Below are 18,629 nucleotides of genomic sequence, written 5' to 3' on the forward strand. Positions count from 1 at the left end.
TGTAAGTAACGTCAGTCGCTTTGGCATTGTACTTTATGCTGTGCCAGGTGGAGTATACTATGTTTTTTTTATTTGATTAGTTATGTTTATTGGTTTCGGGGCGGGTAGGACGGTGAGGCCAACCCATAAAGCATCGTTAAAATGTATCGTCGTCAGACTTAGGTACGTCTTTTTATAGACTTTACGTACAGTGTTTTTATACCTTGTACTTTGGAATCCTACGAATTACTATAACTTATTATCTGAAATGTCGAAACTTTGACCATGCCCTTGAAAAGTTTTTGACAAGTCCTGTCCTGGAATGTTATTTTGCTGTATGTCTCACCTTGATGACATACAGCAATAAAGTGAATAAGGCGAGACATATATAACAATTAAGTTTTTCTAATGAAGACAACTCGTGAAAATGTAAATATAATAACCTTGATTTTAATTGGCTACAGCTATTATCGTTGCCTTAAATTTTAATAATAATAATAATAAATTAAATGAAATTATTATTTCAAATTAACTATTAGTATTTTACTTTACTATTATATTAAATAGTATTTTGAAAAGGTAATTTTATATGATAATTTGTTACAAGAAATAAATCCGATAATCGAGAGGATTTTAGTAATTCTCGTACAATTTTCTTTATTAACTAGCAATTATATAAGTAAATATATATTTATTTATATAAGTTATTTATTTAAAATAATAAAAAAATAATCACGAATTATCTAAAATTTTATTGTTAATATAATAAAGTTGGTGTAGAAAAGTTAAACCTAAGGCAGAAAATTACTCGTCTTATCTTCTGAAAACGCATTCTCCTGTCAACATTTGAATTTTCGTCTTTTTTGTCCTTGTCACAGAAATGAGAAGGAAGAAAATGCGGTCGATTCAAACAGGATATTCATTCTAAAATATTAAAACCAGCGACGAATAACTCCGAAGATTACAAGTCACCAAAAACTTGGGAAAAAACCCTGCAAAATAAACAGGACGGTTGTTCGTATTCTGCCGTAAACAATATATTCTTACTTAACCTGACTTTCTACTTTAAAAAAGAAGAAAATTATTTTGGCAACAACTATATTATTATAAGTAATTTTTGGGACAAGTCCTTGAAGCAACTTGCCTTTATACTTGACAGATAAAATGTTCTATGGTAAAAAAATTGCGCAATTTTGGGATAGAAAAAGAAATAAAACAATATTTTGCGTAAGTCGTATTCTTTAAATATAAGGATGTAACTAAATGTAATAATTGAATTACTAGCTGTAGAAGCAGCTATCAAAAATCCACTTTAATAGTTTTAGTGACTGTTGCCCGTAAAAAGGATGCGTGCTTACAATTTTGTTTGATTTTTTTTTTATTTAATAACACAATTTTTACGTTTCTAAAGATTATTTTTGTTGAGAGAAAAGAATGCCAATTGGCTGCAATATTTTCAAGGTTATCCTCGCAACCGCCAGCCACTTCCATCGTACGCATTTTTCTTGAGATAGTCACTCTTGTTTTAATACCCACCACTTAAACAAGTATAAGACAATATCGCTGCAAGTAATATATAATATTGCTGTAAGTACCACTTTTATATTGAACTTTACCCTTTATTGTAAAAATTACATATTGCTATTTTTGCAAATATATATTTTTATATAATAGCTTTCCATTGTTTACACTATAACAACATGTAGTTCATATAACAACGTGAAAAATCTAAATGTAGATACGCATGGCTAAATATGTTAAACAGTTTATATCATAGGAGATGATTATTTTTACTAGTAGAAATCAATTTAATACGATATTTTATAGTTATATATATCAATTAATTACGCCATTCCGAACGGTCTATATATTCGAGTCAAATATTAGCCTTATTTATATTATATTAATTAAATTCTTTTCGCAAATTAATATATATATATATATATTTTTTTTTTTAAATTCAGATAAATAATTTGTACAAAGAATTGTTTTCTAAATAGTTAGCGAGTTACTGTACATGTAGTATAATACTGAATCAACTTACATCCCGTTCAATTACGACATTTACTCGAGCTTGAAAGCGTGATATCAGTTTACTGTTTCAAGTTTATAGCAACTGCTATTACTGCAAATGCACTATAAACTTTGGGCAGCTTACAAGTTAATAATTATTTTAGGAAATATGTAAGTACATTTTCCTCGATTTGTTTATAAATGCTAGTGTAATACGTGCTATGTTTTATTAATTTCAACCGTTTAGAAAATAATAATAATAACTTTGCCGTAACTAGGCAGGTGTAATAAGTGGAAAGCACAGGATCCGCGATGAAGGGGAGTCTTGAAATAAAACTGACAAAAAATTGTCAATTATTCTGTAATATTTTCGTTTATAAATACACGTCAGTGCTCTTGTACGTTTCTTGAGTACGAGAAACAATTGTTTATAAATAATATTTTATCATATTTGTTTTATTATTATCATCATTCCCTAAAAAGGTTAATATTACCTTAGGTAGCCAAGATGGCGGCTCGTCTCTGATTCCAGCGAGGAAACAGTGGGGCGCACGTTCTAACCTAACCTAACTTATTCTAATAATTCGGTTGCTAATAATTATGGTAATTTATTAGAATAGGTTAGGTTAGGTTAGGTTAGAACGTGCGCCCCACTGTTTCCTCGCTGGAATCAGAGACGAGCCGCCATCTTGGCTACCTAAGGTAACATTAACCCCTAAAAATTAAGAGGTCCAAAAAACCTTGCACGGGGTAGATGAAAAGCTAGTTACGACACTGATAACAACAAATGATGTATATTTCGGTAGTTAAGTTTTGACACGTCGTAACAGTGCTCAGAAAAAATTCAAAAGCGAATTGCGTAACTTTCTCGGCAAAAAGAAATAAAATTGTCTGTGGCGCTATGTTTCGTTTTATTAATTTATTATAAAATGGCAAAAAGCTTAATTTTGAGAGTAGGGATGAGTTTTATTTTTTAAAACAAGTATAAATGTTAATAACGAGTAAAATCGTCATTAAGTCTTACGATCGGAGATACACACGACCCTCTTTATCTCCCTATCCCTTGACTTTCAACCACGAAAATCGAATAGCATCAATCCCCCTAATATATAAACCTCCCTGCAAAATTTCAGAAAATTTCGACGAAAAGCGCAGAAGTTATTAAGCTTGAAATTGGATAAGGATAATCGTGTCTCCCTACACACTAACATCCATACATACAAAAAAAAAAAAAAAAAAATCCCAAAGTTTTTTTATTTCTCGACCTTTCGAGGTGCCGAATCCAAAGATGTAAAAATATTGGAATGTCACTTTTTGACCCATCGCCATACTTTCCCTCTGTTACACCAGGTAAGATACGGGAAAGTAAAAACAATTTTCCCTTTGACGTTGTAGTAACTCCATAAATCATAATTTCCTGATAATACCTCTAACGTTACAGACATTGTGATATTATCGTTTTAAATGACCTAAAGGCATTTATTTTTGGCTGGTCAGATTTACTGACATTTGAGCGCTTTATTGATAAATTTATTAAATTTAGCGAATACAATAAATCAATTTTTGGAGCTGCAATTAATCGAGGCCTCGGGCTTCTAAGTTTTGAGCCCGAGGCCTCGATTAATTTTTAAATAAATAAAGGATTAAAAATTGCAGCCGGCATTATGACGACGTCGCAATAAATAATTCTAAATTATTATTCCTTTTTTTAAGCTCACCGGGAAATTTTTAATAAAATACGTATTTCTTTCTAAAACCTTGATAAATAACAAAGTAATTTTTTTTATTCCAAGAATAAGCTGACAAACAATAAAAATAAGAATTTAATTTGTGGGGATCGTTAAAAACCTGAGAATAAATGGGCATTTTCTTTAGTGAAATCAGATGATTCCTGTTTTTTTTTTTTTTTTTTTTTTTTGTAACTCTTTCCGCCCAGTGGGCACTAAGAGGGCCTCTTACAGCAAGCCCATTATGGGTTCGGCCAGGCCCACAATGGGGCGGCCGGGTGGTGAGGGACGGGGACCGACATATCCGAACGGACCACCCCCCGAAAAATTCCTGGGGATTATTCGACCCGTTCGGACTCGATCCCGGGTCCCCCAGAGCGGTAGGCTGCAACCTTTTCGAATGCATTTACAACTGTTGTTTGTTTTAAAGGAATATTTTTGTAATTTAGAATCTATATAATATTACACGCTTATTGTATAAAATTTAAAAATTTTTAATATATTTTATACCGTATTTCCTGTAATAATCGTCCGTGGGCCATTATTATACAGCAATGATTCTTAAAATGGGCGCTAATGCCCCCTCGCGGGCGATAAAAGAACCAAAGGAAAAGGCCGAAAGGCAAGGGGGATAAACAAACAAAAATATAATATAATATAAATGCAAACAATAATATAAGGAATACAATATGTTCGATAAAAGGGGGTCGTCCGAAACGTTTGGTAAACACTGGTTTACAGGAAATATGGTATGCATTACCATATATTTATGCATTTTATAAATATATAATAATATATTTACTTATACATACCGTATATATTATATGTAAATATAACTTTTTTCATTTTTTATGGCGATTATTGATTCCAAACAGACGTAAAACCGGTTAAATCGGAATATCGTGACAAATACATAAAACAATTTGAACGAAGTACTTGAATTACCTTAACTCAAATTTTGTTATTAATTGCCGATAATGATATTAGCCATTATCAGTTTTTCGACTCGGATATTGAAGAATATCGTGTCTACGGTCGATAATATCGAACACCACTAATGTATGTACTGTACCTGTATTTAGGTCAACCGGTGCAGTTTACCACACAATACAAGTTAGATGAACGGTTATTACAAGGATATTTACGTGAGCGACTATTACAGCTAATGCAGTATAATGAAAGTATTTGATAGGAGAAAGCGTAGAATCTAAGCGAAATTTTATATTTTACAATGTCACACATTAAATCGCTACACTGTACTCCGGGACGGCAGGATTTTTAAAAAGTGGGGTTTAAAAAACATTCTTGCATTACTTTTTCGTGATATAATTTATTGATTTTTACAATATAGAGTACATAGAGTAACAATACAGTAAACTAAGGAGGAACCGAGCCGTTTGAATTGCCAAATGGGAGGGACAACCATTTTATGCATAGCCTTGACTACACTGTATAATTTTCTTTTAATAACTATTGGAAATTGAAGGTTATTGACGATATCAATACGCTGCTCAATAAGAGACGCGGGTACGTGTGGAATTCTCAGAAATTTTTCTGGTTTGTTTAAATTAACCTTGATATGTCGAGTCTTCCGGCAACACTGATCTATTGTGGATCTGGACAATTACTACCGTAGTCGGAGAGAATTAATTAAAAAAAAAAATACTGATAACTTAGCAATTTCATTACGTATCGATTCAATTATGTTTAGTCCCACTGATTTTCACGATACTAAGTACAGTTTTTCCTCTGAGACATATATTGTATAGTGTTATAGCTTGGTGGTATTCGTTTATTTTTGAAATTTGCATCATTTTATTATTATTATATCCTTGTAGCAATTAATTATTATTAGGTTTGAGATAAAGTTTTGACATCTTTATTTTTAATATAAATTATTTTAAGTCCATTCTGTTTTTTTTTCTGTCATATATTTTATTTTTAATGCCATGGTTTATGTTTCGTGCTAACACGAAGGCCGTTTTTTATTACGGGATAAATTATAATAAATGTTTTCAACAATTCCGTTCTTAAAATCTTTTATTTGCTTACTCTGTGTCTGTCCAGGTAAGAAGTTGCGATTCATCTACTTCCCAATTTCCCATCTAGTTGACCTTTGCACACGTGTATTGTCAACGACAGTACTTAGACAATCGGCGAATAATTAAAATTTGTAAATAAAATCTGATAACAGACGACGCCGCAACACACGATCGTTGTTTTTCGTACTATACGTGGGAACAAACGCGAAGACAAAGAATACGGTTATCCCACCACATAGATAAAGCACACCTTAAATTTGAAGAAAATATAAAAAATATACATAAAAGATATTAGTCTTCACTACCTTATCGGCAATTTTGCAGGCCATAGAAGCTGTCGTGTTCGAGGTAGCATTCTATCGCCAAGGACTAATCACTGACTACATCAAATTTAAACGACTTAAAGCTTTTTTTGAATCTCTCAGAGAACAATATACATAAAATTAAATGCTCAACTGAGAAGAATTAAAACGTTTTAATTTATTTAATATTTATAAAAATTTCAAAAATATAACAAAATAAAATCGACCGACGTCTACACAAAACAAAACAAAGAAATTGCTAGGTTGTCGCATTAAACTATAGAATATACTCAATAGAAAACCATAAAGAAAAACGAATAACAATGCCTGCAAAATATTATTTTATTTCTTATTATTCCCAAGAAAATATGAGTTTAGAAAGCAAAGTCTATAGGCATATTGTTCAACCGTGTCCTTATTTTGCAAACAAAATTGACAGAAATAGAAAAAAAACTCTCGCAACTGAGGTGGGTTAATCGTCTTTAAAGTGTTAAAGTATTAAAAGATAATAAATCTAAATTTTTCGTTCTTCTGTTTGTACTGTTTAATACTAAAAAGTCTAGTGTTTTAGGGCTGGACAAAGTCATTTCTTCGGGTTCTTTCTCCTTCGCCACTTTTCATCATCGCAGTCATCTTCTATAGAATAATTTGGATATAATCTCGATAATATTTGTCCAGATAACTTAATAATAGTAGATTTTGCAGCTAGAGGAAGAAATACACTAGACGACTTTGTTCAAACGTTCTGTGCATTTTGTAAATAAAGGAGAAGTGTTACTAATCCCGTTTGTCTTCTCTCTCGAATTCGTACCTCAAATTTTTCAAATTCACACAACAGAAATTCAAATACGCCTTCGCTTGTAAATAAGTAGGACGACAAGATGCGAGGCATCAACTGCTAAACGTACTGGTCCTAAAACTTTAAGGAGCTCTTCGATTTTACAATATTCCGCTTTATTCTACGTGTGAGAAGAACCCACGCATTCAAAGATAAAACAACACAGTTTTTTAAGTGTACAAATATTTCTATCGTTTTTCCGTTGTTGCAAGATTTTTCCCTATTGTAGGAAGAATTGGACTCTTTTTTCGTTTTTGTCGTCAGTTTTATAAATCTTAGTATTTAACAAAGAGGCAATTTTGTGTCAAAATGTTGATATTTTTAATCAAACAATTAATTAATTTTTATAAGCCCGTTTAGCCAGCCCATTACGGATTGGTATCTCGATTGTTATTTATCTTTGCAATTTCAATAGTAGTAATGGCGATAAATAATGAAAATTTTGCATTAAATATTACTCTTTCTGACTAAACTTTACAAATTTTTCAGATATTTTAAAGAATGAAGTCCAAGGGATTTTTAGCCAGACATCTCTCTCGATGGCTAGCCAAATTAGGACAAATGATAGCGAGACATCCCTTTCTGTTCTTATTCGGCTTATTAATTTTCACGGGAATTCAGAGCATCGGATGGCTGAAGTTCCGTCATTTACAGGACTTCGACTACTTGTATTATGTCCAAGGAGGCAGAACGCACAGAGATCGGGAAAAAATCGAACACATATTTCCTTTTAATAATTCTGAAAACCTGGACTTGGGAAGAATGACTCGACTTTTGAGAGCGGCTGTTGTCTTGGTTCGGGCTAAAGATGGAGGTTCCGTTTTCAGAGAAGACATTGCCAGAGAGATCACTCATTTAGATAATGAAATATATAAAATAAATGTGTCATTCGACGGACAGACGTGGAATTTCAGTTCTCTTTGTGCAAAATGGTGGTTTGGTAGTTGCATCCATAACAGTGCCCTACAAATCATGGACAGGCTTAATGATTTTCAGAATGGAGTGTTTAGACCCGTTTATCCGATCGATAAAACGTCTTTTAAAGACACTATTATAGCTATAACTGCTACAAATCTCGGTGGTGTCGAAACGGACCAGAACGACCGTATCATTTCGGCTAAAGCGGTTAGGTTTGTGTTTCAACTAGATTTTCGAAAAACATCTTTGAAGAATATTAATTATGCCTGGGAAGAAAAATTTTTAAATGAGGTAACATATAACCCTTTAATTACAGTATTTAATTAGTTTCTAATAGAGTTTGATGTTTAATGAAACTTTATTTTAGTTTTAATATATTCCCCATTTTCTTGATTGCGTGCATCCTATAAGCTTACTTCTTAGTTTGATTATATATATCCTCTAGTGATTCATTTTCTTTATAGTTATAGTACGGTTTAAATTATATTGAAAGGAAAATATTGAAAGATTATAAAACTAGTTATATTAAATGTTTTTTTAAATATCAATAAATGCTTTCTTAAAATATTCATATATTTTCATACTCAAAAGTATGAAAATATATGAATATATATAAAAGGTTGAGATTGGTACTTTAATAGTGGTTATTGTGCTGTTTAAAGTTGTTCAAATCGAGCACGCATTTCTTCTAAAGAACTATTATTATATCTTATTAGTCTTAGAGTTGTAAGTTTCCACAACCGGGCGATTAACACAAAAATAACAATAGAATTTTAACACGAAATACTTTGACAAGCATTTAGAAACTTCTATAACCAGTTTTTATTCTTTTTATTTATTACAAATGATTTTGTGTCCAAAATTATTCTAGTTAATGATTTATTTCCCAATTTTACTTTTCTATTTCGTAAGTTAGTTTATTTGTTTTTAGTGCGGCAGAGTCTCGATAGTTCGAGGTTCAGAACAATTGAAGGCTTCGCCACTCTTCAAATCAACTGAAATTGCAAAAGCGCATCAGCTTTCAATTTATTGCGTTGTGAAATGACGTAGCCGTCAGAACACAGTTGCGGTTTAAAAAACAAAAAACACTCGACAGCTACTTCTCACGTGGTTATGTACTGTCATACAAACACAAGAAAATAAATACGACATTAATAAACGTCTTTACTTATTATTGTTTTCCATTGTATGTAGGCCTGTATTTCGAGTTTGTCCCATTCCTGACCAACTCGAACTATCGAGACTCTATTGCATTTTGTTTCTTTATGTGAGATCAATTATTGCGCTCGAAGAGCGGTAATTGTAAAACTTTATGAACTTTCCGTTTATACGGGAGTTTTATCAGAGTGTTGTTATTTATTCAAATATTGTATCCAAAATCCGAATAGCTGCATTCGCTTTCGAGAACCAACCATTCGATGGGCAAAAAGCGCATCGCCCGGAATCCCCATCAACTGGGGAGCCCCAAAACCAATCTTCTATAAGGACATTCACCCAAAGAGAAATTTCCGAAGTCAACATTATACACGAGGCTCCCTAATACAAATTTCCCTGGCCCCACGAAGCTCTAATACTCCACTGCATGACGATTTTAAGCTCAATATTTTATACACGATTAGGCTATTTAAAGAGTAGATTTTGATAAAACCATATTTTCGTTACAACGAATCGTCACTTTTTGACCTATACGTATATACGTAAGCTTAGATATTTAATTTGTGTTTATATATAATACATAAATTATTATTGTCAAGTAGACGACGTGTATTACATCGATTTAACGTCTACTTATTAACATTTTTAAAAGTTTATTTTTTATATAAATTGTAGAGAATTTAAAATTTCACTTCTATTTAATTCACACGAAGGATAATTATAGCCGTGGGGCATACTGGCTAAAAATGAAAACGTGTTCGGCAAGTTATGATCAAACACGTGCAATATTTCTTCGAATTATTGTTTGATTTTTCCTCCTACTCGTCCTGTTGACATTTCTATAATTTAATAATACCTTTATTTAGAATGTCTAAGAAACATCTATGCATTGCATGATACACTTATGAATAGAAGAATACGACAAGCGATCTCCCTTTATCTCCCCACCCCCTCGACCGTTAACCGTCAAAATTTAACAGCATCAATTCCCCTCGTAAACAAATCTACCGGCAAAATTTCAGAAATTTTCGACAAAAAGCAAGGAGTTATTAAGCTTCAAACAGGGTGAATAAAATCGTGCACACACATACACACCTATACACACTAATATTCAAATATACAGAAAAAAGAAAGCCCCCAATGTTTTGGCATTTCTCCACGTTTCGTGGTGTCCCGAGTCCAAAAGTGTAAGAATGTGGGGAGGGTCATTTGTCGACCGCTCGCCATACTTTCCCTCTGTTATATATAACAGCCGGGTAAGTAAAAATAAAGACGAAACACATTTGTTACAAATATCAAACGTCTTACAGTTCGAAAGATTTTGGGATGTCGTTACACGCAAATTAAGAATAAAGTTTACTTACAAAGAACTTATTTAATTATCTAAACGATGAAAAATTTCTAATTGTCTTTTATTTACACGACAAGAGAAGCGAAAAGCTATCGTTCTTATTAAATAGATGATTATTGATAATAATGTATAAAAAATATATATAATTTTAAAGCAATTATTGCAAAATGAATAGATGACAAATTATATAATTATCTATTATTAATACATTTACTGAAAATATACCCCTCACTTTCCTGTTATTCTTTGTGTACGAGGAAAATAGTATATACCGCTTTTAAATACTTTTCAAAATCTTTAATTATTAATTTTCGCTCTTTACATTTTACTTTTAGTTTTACTTTTAATTGCTTTTAATTATTATTATTAATAATTTAAAAGATATTATAATTACAAGGGGAGAGAAAATGGAGGATTCCTCCCCTCTGGAAATGCCAAAATGCAATTGTTTATTGTCACATGGTCACAATACCGGGCTGCAATTTTCAATCATATTCTTAATTTATTGGGCTGCAATTTGAAAAAACTGTAGCTCGATAAATTAAAATTTGAATAAAATCGACGTCCGTCGGTCTTTCCTTAATCTCGAGAACGGATTTAAGTAGATGAAAGACGAGAGCAAATACGGAAACCGTAGGGGCTGGAGGTGGCGATTGACTATATACGAACGTCCGACGCAATTTTTAAATTGCATTGTCTTTTGTGTATTATCGAAATCAATATTTGTATATCTGGTTCTATCGATACTTACTTCGATAAGAATTACGCTATTCCGAATAATTGAAATCAGCTTACATTACGCTCCGCAACTAATGTTAAATACAATAATTGCGTACACTATTACTGTAAGATCCGAAACGCTAAATTCGTAATGTTTAATGTAGCAAAAACACAGAAACAAACGAGTTTCTCGATTACTCGAAAGACTTCTGGTCGGTCGAGTCGGAATAATCGAGTTTCCGCCGTAATTTCAATTATTAATTTTGCGTATAAAATTAATTTTTTAAATAATGAATACGTCATATGTGTTTTTCTCTTGTCTAGCTGAAAAAGATGAAGTTTAAACATATCGACTTATCTCTCTTCACTTCGCTCTCGGTAGCTGACGAGTTAACGCAAATCACCCTAAGCGTGTTACCGCTGTGTGCGTGTGCGGGGTTTATGGTGTTTTCTTTTTCCATATTTTCGTGTCTCAGCACAAATTGGATCGTCAGTAAACCCTGGTTGGGACTGGCGAGTGGTATTTCTGCTTCCTTGTGTGTCGTGGCGTCTTTTGGTTTCGTCATGATGTGCGGAGTGCCCTACGTAGATGTTGTGTTGTCCGTACCATTTCTAATGTTAGGTAAGTTTTTGCCTTTAAAATTAATCCTCGTATATATTTACAGCATTGTTTTTCTTTATTTTCTTTCTTCTGAAAATATACTGTATATATATATTATAATATTGCAGTATTTTCACTTTATTTTTAGGAATTGGAATCGATGATTCGTTTGTCTTGATCGCTTGTTGGAGGAGAACAAATTCGAAGAGTTCCGTAGAACAGAGAATGGGTGAAACGTTCTCCGAAGCCGCTGTCTCTATAACTCTCACTTCTGTGACTAATTTTTTTATCATTCTGCGTGGGCATAGCTACACCATTCAAAATTACTCAAATTTATTCTATTTATGCCTTAACTTCCGTTTTATTTTGTTATCTTTACGAGATAACTTTCTTCGGCGCTTGCCTCGCCCTTAGCGGTTACAGAGAAAAGAAAAAATTGCATCCGTTAACATTTCAGCCAACTGTTTCTAAGACAGAAGCGGGTATGATTTTCATTAACTAAACATCCGCAAAATGTGATAAACTTACGGTATACTTTCTTTCAGACAGCAAGAATCGCCTTTATACGTTATTTTGTTACGGCGACGACTCGGACAACAGAAGCGAGATAGTATGGCCGATGATATTTTTCCGTGATTATTTCTCTAAGCTATTGACCGATAAACATTCCAAGAGTATTGTGCTGTTCGTGTTTTTTACCTATTTGGGATGTTCTATTTACGGATGTTACAGCATCAAAGAAGGAATGGATTACAGAAACATCTTTCAGTACGAATCTTACGGTTGGAAATATATGGATTGGCATTATCGTTATTTCTCGGATTATCCTCATCGAATTCAAATTATCATAAACAAAACATTAGATTATTCTAATCCCGTTATTCAAGAGAAAGTAGAAAATCTATTGCAAAAATTCGAAAACACTTCATTTTCTGCCGGAAGAGAATTTACGGAATCGTGGCTCAGGTAAATACAAATAAAATAATATCTGATGACGTAATTTTAAATTATTATTTTTTTCTATTAATACGGAAATGCATTTTCAATATGCTAAACTTATCGGCAGATTATTTCAATGATTTACTTAATGTTACATTCCTCTATAAAAGTGACGTCCGACTCGAAATCCCTCGCTTTAATTAGCAGCAAAAATGACAAAGGAAGTATTGAAAAAAGAAGTACTTGTAACGGTACTACTGAAAAAATTCATCCAGATAGGAAAAAGTACAGTACAGTCAAACCTGTTTTTATGCGGTGAATAGGGATCGCATAAAAAAAGTCTCACATACAAAATAACTCGTTTTAAAATCGTAGTCTTAGTCTCTAAGGAAATTACCTTCCTCTTCGCTTTGTTTTTGCTCTTATTCATTTTCAAAGATTATGTCTAAACATAAAATAAAAATCCTAAAATTTTATATCTAAATAGAAAAAATAATACAGTACATTTACCTTCGATTTACGCTTTGAAACGAATCTTATCTTAATGGTCCAGGAATGTGAAAGCATTTGAAAGGTTTAATTAACGTAATTAAAACACACGTAGAATTTATTGACAACAGATGTCAGCACTTGACTGCATCGTCTCGTCTGTCGTCTGTTTTACATATTTTTGTCCAGGTGGTGTTTTGTTGACTTAAAAAATAAATTATTTCATTTTTCGCATATTCGTGCAATAATATTACTACAATAAGTTCATTTATGCTATAATAAGTTTATTTAGCTATAATAAGTCAACGTGAGACATGACAAAACGCACGAGACTAGTCGCCAAACTAATACCGCACAAATAAAAAATCGCACAAAAAAGACCGCATAAAAACAGGTTTGACTGTACACACGAAGTGACAATTAAACTTACTGTATGCGAAGGATATGGAAAATTTTCCCTCGGCATTTGTTTTATTTATTAAGAAGTTTTGCCAAAATGCATTTCTGTTCTATAAAATAATACAATATAAAAGCTGGCTAAATACGTTCATTTTGTTTCAAACACTTGGCAAAGTTAGTTCAACACACAAACTATGGAAGACTCGATTCCGGTAAACTTATCTTTGAAAACAGTAAATAACCCAGTTTCGATGTGTTAATTTCTACAAGAGTTTCTTTTTTAAATACAAACTTCACTAAAAAGTTTCTTTTTTCTAAAATTTTACATACGCCGATCGTTATATTCGGTGGCACCGGCAGGATTCATTTTGGGGATTGCACGACGAAACGATTCTAGATGTAGGGCCTAAAACTTCTTCGTTACATTACATTACATTACATTAAAAGAGTAGAGAGGTTGTCTGTATGCGCGCGGACTTTACCTCTAAGAAATTAGAAGCGATGAAATTGAAATTAGAAGAGAAAGTGATAGTAAGTAGGGAGGGAAAGAAAGAAAATAGGAGAGAAAGATTGAAGGGCGTCTGTATCATAATTGTCCAACAAGTAAAAATACAGTTACGAGATAAAATGTGTACAGTAATACAGTATAAAAACAAACGTGACAAGTTTGCGCGTGTAGGCGAGCGTGTACAGCGAAGGGGGTATCAGACACGATGTTTTAACAATTACAAAGTAAGCGATTTACGACCGCTTTATATATATAATTTATACAAATACCGACACTCGATAAAGGAGTGGAGTATTATTATATAAAGTAAAACTTCTTTGTTAGCAGTAAGACAGATTCAAAGACGAAATCGTCCTTCTAAAAACGCCGATTGCTTACGCAACTGCATCCAGCCGCTATGAAAATCTGAGCAAAAAGCCCTTTCTCGGAATGGCCAAAGACATCGGAAGTATGGAAGAACTTTGTCGAAGTTTGTTACTGGGTTGTTACACCACACGGTTGGAAATTTGGAAGAATGGTTTGCCGCGAAGGGATATGGTAACGCCAACGTGGGCGATCTGCCGCGGGACAGGTGCCTTCCGTGAGAACTTTCTATATGAAATAAACCCATTTATGCGTTAGACGTGTCGAGAACATACAGTTTATTTATACAAAACACGCGGTTTATTCCGTTTCGATTGTCACCATTTAAAGCGACTAACGAGATCTGTAAATAAAATAAATTCGTTCTACATTGATAAAATTAACAGATAAAAATCTTCAAAATATAAGTTATAGAATCGTTTTAGCATTTGTATCGCGCATCTTTACTCATTGAATTAAAGAACTTCGCGTGGACTTTAGGGTTACCCTGTACACAGCGCCGTAACTAGCCTTTTATGCGCCCGGTGCGAGCTTCTGTAACTACGCCCCAAAACTTGGTCCGGGTCATTTCTGCTCCCCTAGCGTCTGCGACCCGTGCCTGGGCACCGCAGGCACCGCCCTAGTTACGGCACTGCCCGTACACGACCGATTCTGTAGCAATTGATATTATACATCAGCAATATTTGTATTTTATTTTTTTCCAGAATCTACAAAACGGCAGTAAAGTCACCTCAAGGATGGTTATCGTTTAGAGGTTATAATATATCGAATAAAGAAGATTTCGTGGAAGGACTGAAGATATTTTTTCGGTTTAATGTATTTGAAAAATTATCTACCGATGTGATATTTAACGAAAATCACACCGATATAGTAGCAACTAGATTTATCGTCCATTCGAAAAATATACGTAACTCCATTCAAGAAAAGAATATGTTAATCGAGCTGTATAAAATTGCCGACGAAAGCGAATTCCCTGTGACGATATACAGTCTGTTGTTCCCTATAATAGAACAACTTCTATATGTCAGAGACATTTGCATTCAGACGGTGGCATCGGCGGCAGCCATCATGGTGATCACTTTCTTCGCCTTCATACCGAATATAAAATGTGCCGTGTTCGTTTCTTTTTCGGTTGTGTCCATCGAAGTGGGTGTTATCGGTTTAATGAGCTACTGGAATGTAAATCTGGACGCTCTAGCCCTTATGACCCTTATCACGTGTGTAGGGTTTTCCGTAGACTTTGTTTCGCATATATCCTACGCGTATTTATCTTGCGATTACGCAACCAGTAAAGAGAAAATACGTTATTCGCTCTTTTCTGTTGGAATGCCCGTCGTACAAGGTGCCACAAGTACTATACTGGGAGTATTCTTTTTGATATTTGCCAAATCTTATTCCTTTATTATTTTCTTTAAAATAATTTTTATAGTGATGATTTTGGCATCCATTCACGCGTTGGTTGTTTTGCCGATTTTATTAAGTTTTACGGACAATTTATACTATTTTAGGGCCAAAAATAAGCCTACAGTGACGGATCTAAACACATTAGAAGAGTCGGAAGAATTGAACTCGTTAAGAAAAACTGAAAGTGAACTCGAAAGCAAAGACACTATTCAAAATAATGAAGATACATAAAGTTCGTATCAAGCATCTATAAAAGAAAATGCGGGCCATATATTTTTACATTCCTGTGATACGACTTTCGGCAAAATCTATAGATCTAAGAACAATGATTTTATATGCGATATTTTGATATACTCTGTGTTTACCAATTGTGAATGCCCGATTGAAAATATTATATAATGGTTTCATACCAGTTAAAAAGTACTTAAATAAGATATTTACAAACAGTACATTTACAAGTTATTAATAAAACAATTTTTAAATAATTTTTAGTTGAATTTAATATTCAGCCCACGAATCATATTCATAAATTCTTACGGTTACGATTTGTGGGTAATGGTTATATTGATACCTCGTAATAATATTTTTTAAATCGTGCCTATAATAATTCATAACCACTTTATGCAATAATAATGTGTGATTTATTCTGTTTTATATAATAAACGCGCTTTTATAATAATAATAAGAATAACTTTAGTTTTCATAAATAATCAGATGCTAAAACTTTGTTCTTAAAGTATCCACTGATTGCCCAGCGATATCCTCGTAGGGTGGCAGGAAACACCTACTCGGTATCTGCATATATTGTAATGACTGAGTTCTAAGTGGAGTTATTTTCAAGAAATATTATTATTTGTGTTGTAACAACATGGCAGACGTGTATTCTTCCGTTATCGTTTTTGTCAACAAATACGAACGATAATTGAACACGCGATGTATGTTTCAAAACGGTAGATGAACGCCGATACACCCTGTATAATTTGATACCAGAAGCGTTAAATTACGAACTTACGATGACGATCGTGGCTCGTCGTCCTCGTAAGTTCGCCCTCTCCGGAGTTGTTCTAGCGCTCGGATACCCTACCGACATCGAAGATTCCAACCTAAGTGACTTTCCTTCCTCCGACGACTCTCCCGTCGCCCGAATAGTCCGAATATCAAAATATCAAGACCTGGCCAAATATAGCAAGACTTTCCAGAGCCAGCCATCGAAACTTCCAAATCATCAATTCATCGTGTCGTCAATTCAAGTCCTCAACGTGATCGGCAACGAAGCGCATCCTCGGATCCTCTACAAGTATTTATCCGCCCGCGGATTTATGTAAACTCTCTCTCTCTCTCTCAAGACTGGGACCCGCGAGGATAGTTAAATATAATATACTAAGCCTTTAATACTGTGAGGACTCCGACTGGTAGAGATAAGGAACTTGAAAGCCCATTCCTCGGCACCAATATAAGATTGCCGTCTTTTAGGTGGGGATCAGTTAATCCCGCATCAGGATGGACCTAAGAGAAGTTTGCGTGTGCGTGTGACGGAGGAGGCAATCGATGACCAGTGTTTTACAAAATGAAAACCGTTTATTTGGTAACGTTCGTGCTTACGTCGACAATTGGCCGTTCCGCTTCTTTACAGTCCTTCCGCGAAGAGAGAACTTCAAACTTGGTCGCAGCCCCGGGGCGTACGAGATGGTGCTGCGGCGTTCTAGGTGATCGGCGGTAGCGCAACACAATATACAGAGCACGTCTTTTGGCTTCATTCAGAGGAGACTCTTCTTCCGACCTTGAAATTCCCATTTTTATAGTTTTTCTCTCATTATTCCTATTTCCGTTTGGCCCCTCGTCCCCTTCCCCGCTTTCCGATCGGTCTCTCCTTTGTTTTCAGGCGAAAACCGGGACCGACTCGGGTCACGGGAAAGGTCCGATTCGGGGTGTCCATCCGGCGCCCTTTTGTCTATTGTGCTCGGAGATCGTTGATAGAACCACAAGACTCGAGCTCATAATTTAGTCCGTTAATTGCGATTTCTGTCGTCTAGGAACTTTTATGATCATTCGCGATGTTTTTCTATCCATTAAATCTTTCCCCCATTCCGAAATTGTTTTCCTAGATTGACTATTTACGAGCACTGGAGTCAGAATTCTACCCTTCGGTTTGACGTTGACAGATCGTTTTTTTTATTTTTTTTACACACGTGTTGGAGTCTGTTCTGACACTCATTGTTTACATAGTGGTGTCATCCTGACGTGGCATTGTGACGTGGTGCCGACCCTGCAGTCACATGATCAATTATTGAACATTTTTTATTATTTGTTGAACTAATCGTTCTTGTTTGTTTACATATTCAACAAAATTTTAGTTAGAAACCCAGCTGTTTCCATTGTGGACACGGCCGAACTCATGATGGACACGATTAAAAATGAAGATTCTCTTAGTCTCATAGGATGGAACACAACAAAAATAAATGAATGCGTGTTAGACTATGGCCCGACGTAACCATCGATTCATCACCGATGATTGCACGAAACTTTCAATAATTTTGAAGCCATGGCGTAGCACTCATTACGCAGACTACAATACACGTGTCACAGATAACTAAAGGCATACGCGTTTGAGGACAAATGGTGTATACCTGCCGCCTATAATTCTTTATTTGACTATTTTTAATACATATAGAAACAGTTTTGGGTGAAAATGGATAAATTGGGACGTTCCCGAAAAAATTTTCCAATCGGGACGAAATGTTCCAAATCCCAAAACATAAACAGACCACCTTTAATCATTCCCTGAATTCTGATAAGTGTGCAGCACGTGCGTACTCGCAGGCAGCCAAAATCCTAGGGCGGCTGATAGTGCACTTTAAAAATAAAATTAAAATATAATTTA

At 34.2% G+C, this 18,629-nt stretch overlaps 1 protein-coding gene across 2 annotated transcripts; it reads left to right on the forward strand.

Annotated features, from left to right (window-relative positions):
• The first annotated feature begins 1,382 nt into the window (after positions 1 to 1,382).
• LOC136980379 (patched domain-containing protein 3-like) lies at positions 1,383 to 16,233 on the forward strand. 2 transcript variants are annotated; one of them, XM_067276490.1, is made up of 6 exons: positions 1,383 to 1,566; positions 7,391 to 8,110; positions 11,370 to 11,667; positions 11,795 to 12,128; positions 12,192 to 12,612; positions 15,049 to 16,233. In XM_067276490.1, the coding sequence occupies exons 2-4, from the start codon at positions 7,403 to 7,405 to the stop codon at positions 12,058 to 12,060; spliced, it is 1,272 nt and encodes a 423-aa protein (XP_067132591.1). In that variant the 5' UTR covers positions 1,383 to 1,566; positions 7,391 to 7,402; the 3' UTR covers positions 12,061 to 12,128; positions 12,192 to 12,612; positions 15,049 to 16,233. The 2 variants fall into 2 exon arrangements, with proteins under 2 accessions (XP_067132591.1, XP_067132584.1); XM_067276483.1 differs by having other exon boundaries at positions 1,391 to 1,566.
• The last annotated feature ends 2,396 nt before the right edge of the window (positions 16,234 to 18,629 follow it).

The sequence above is a fragment of the Centruroides vittatus genome, unplaced genomic scaffold (genome assembly GCF_030686945.1).
Source record: "Centruroides vittatus isolate TY-2023 unplaced genomic scaffold, ASM3068694v2 contig_1159, whole genome shotgun sequence".
Lineage (NCBI taxonomy): Eukaryota > Metazoa > Arthropoda > Arachnida > Scorpiones > Buthidae > Centruroides > Centruroides vittatus.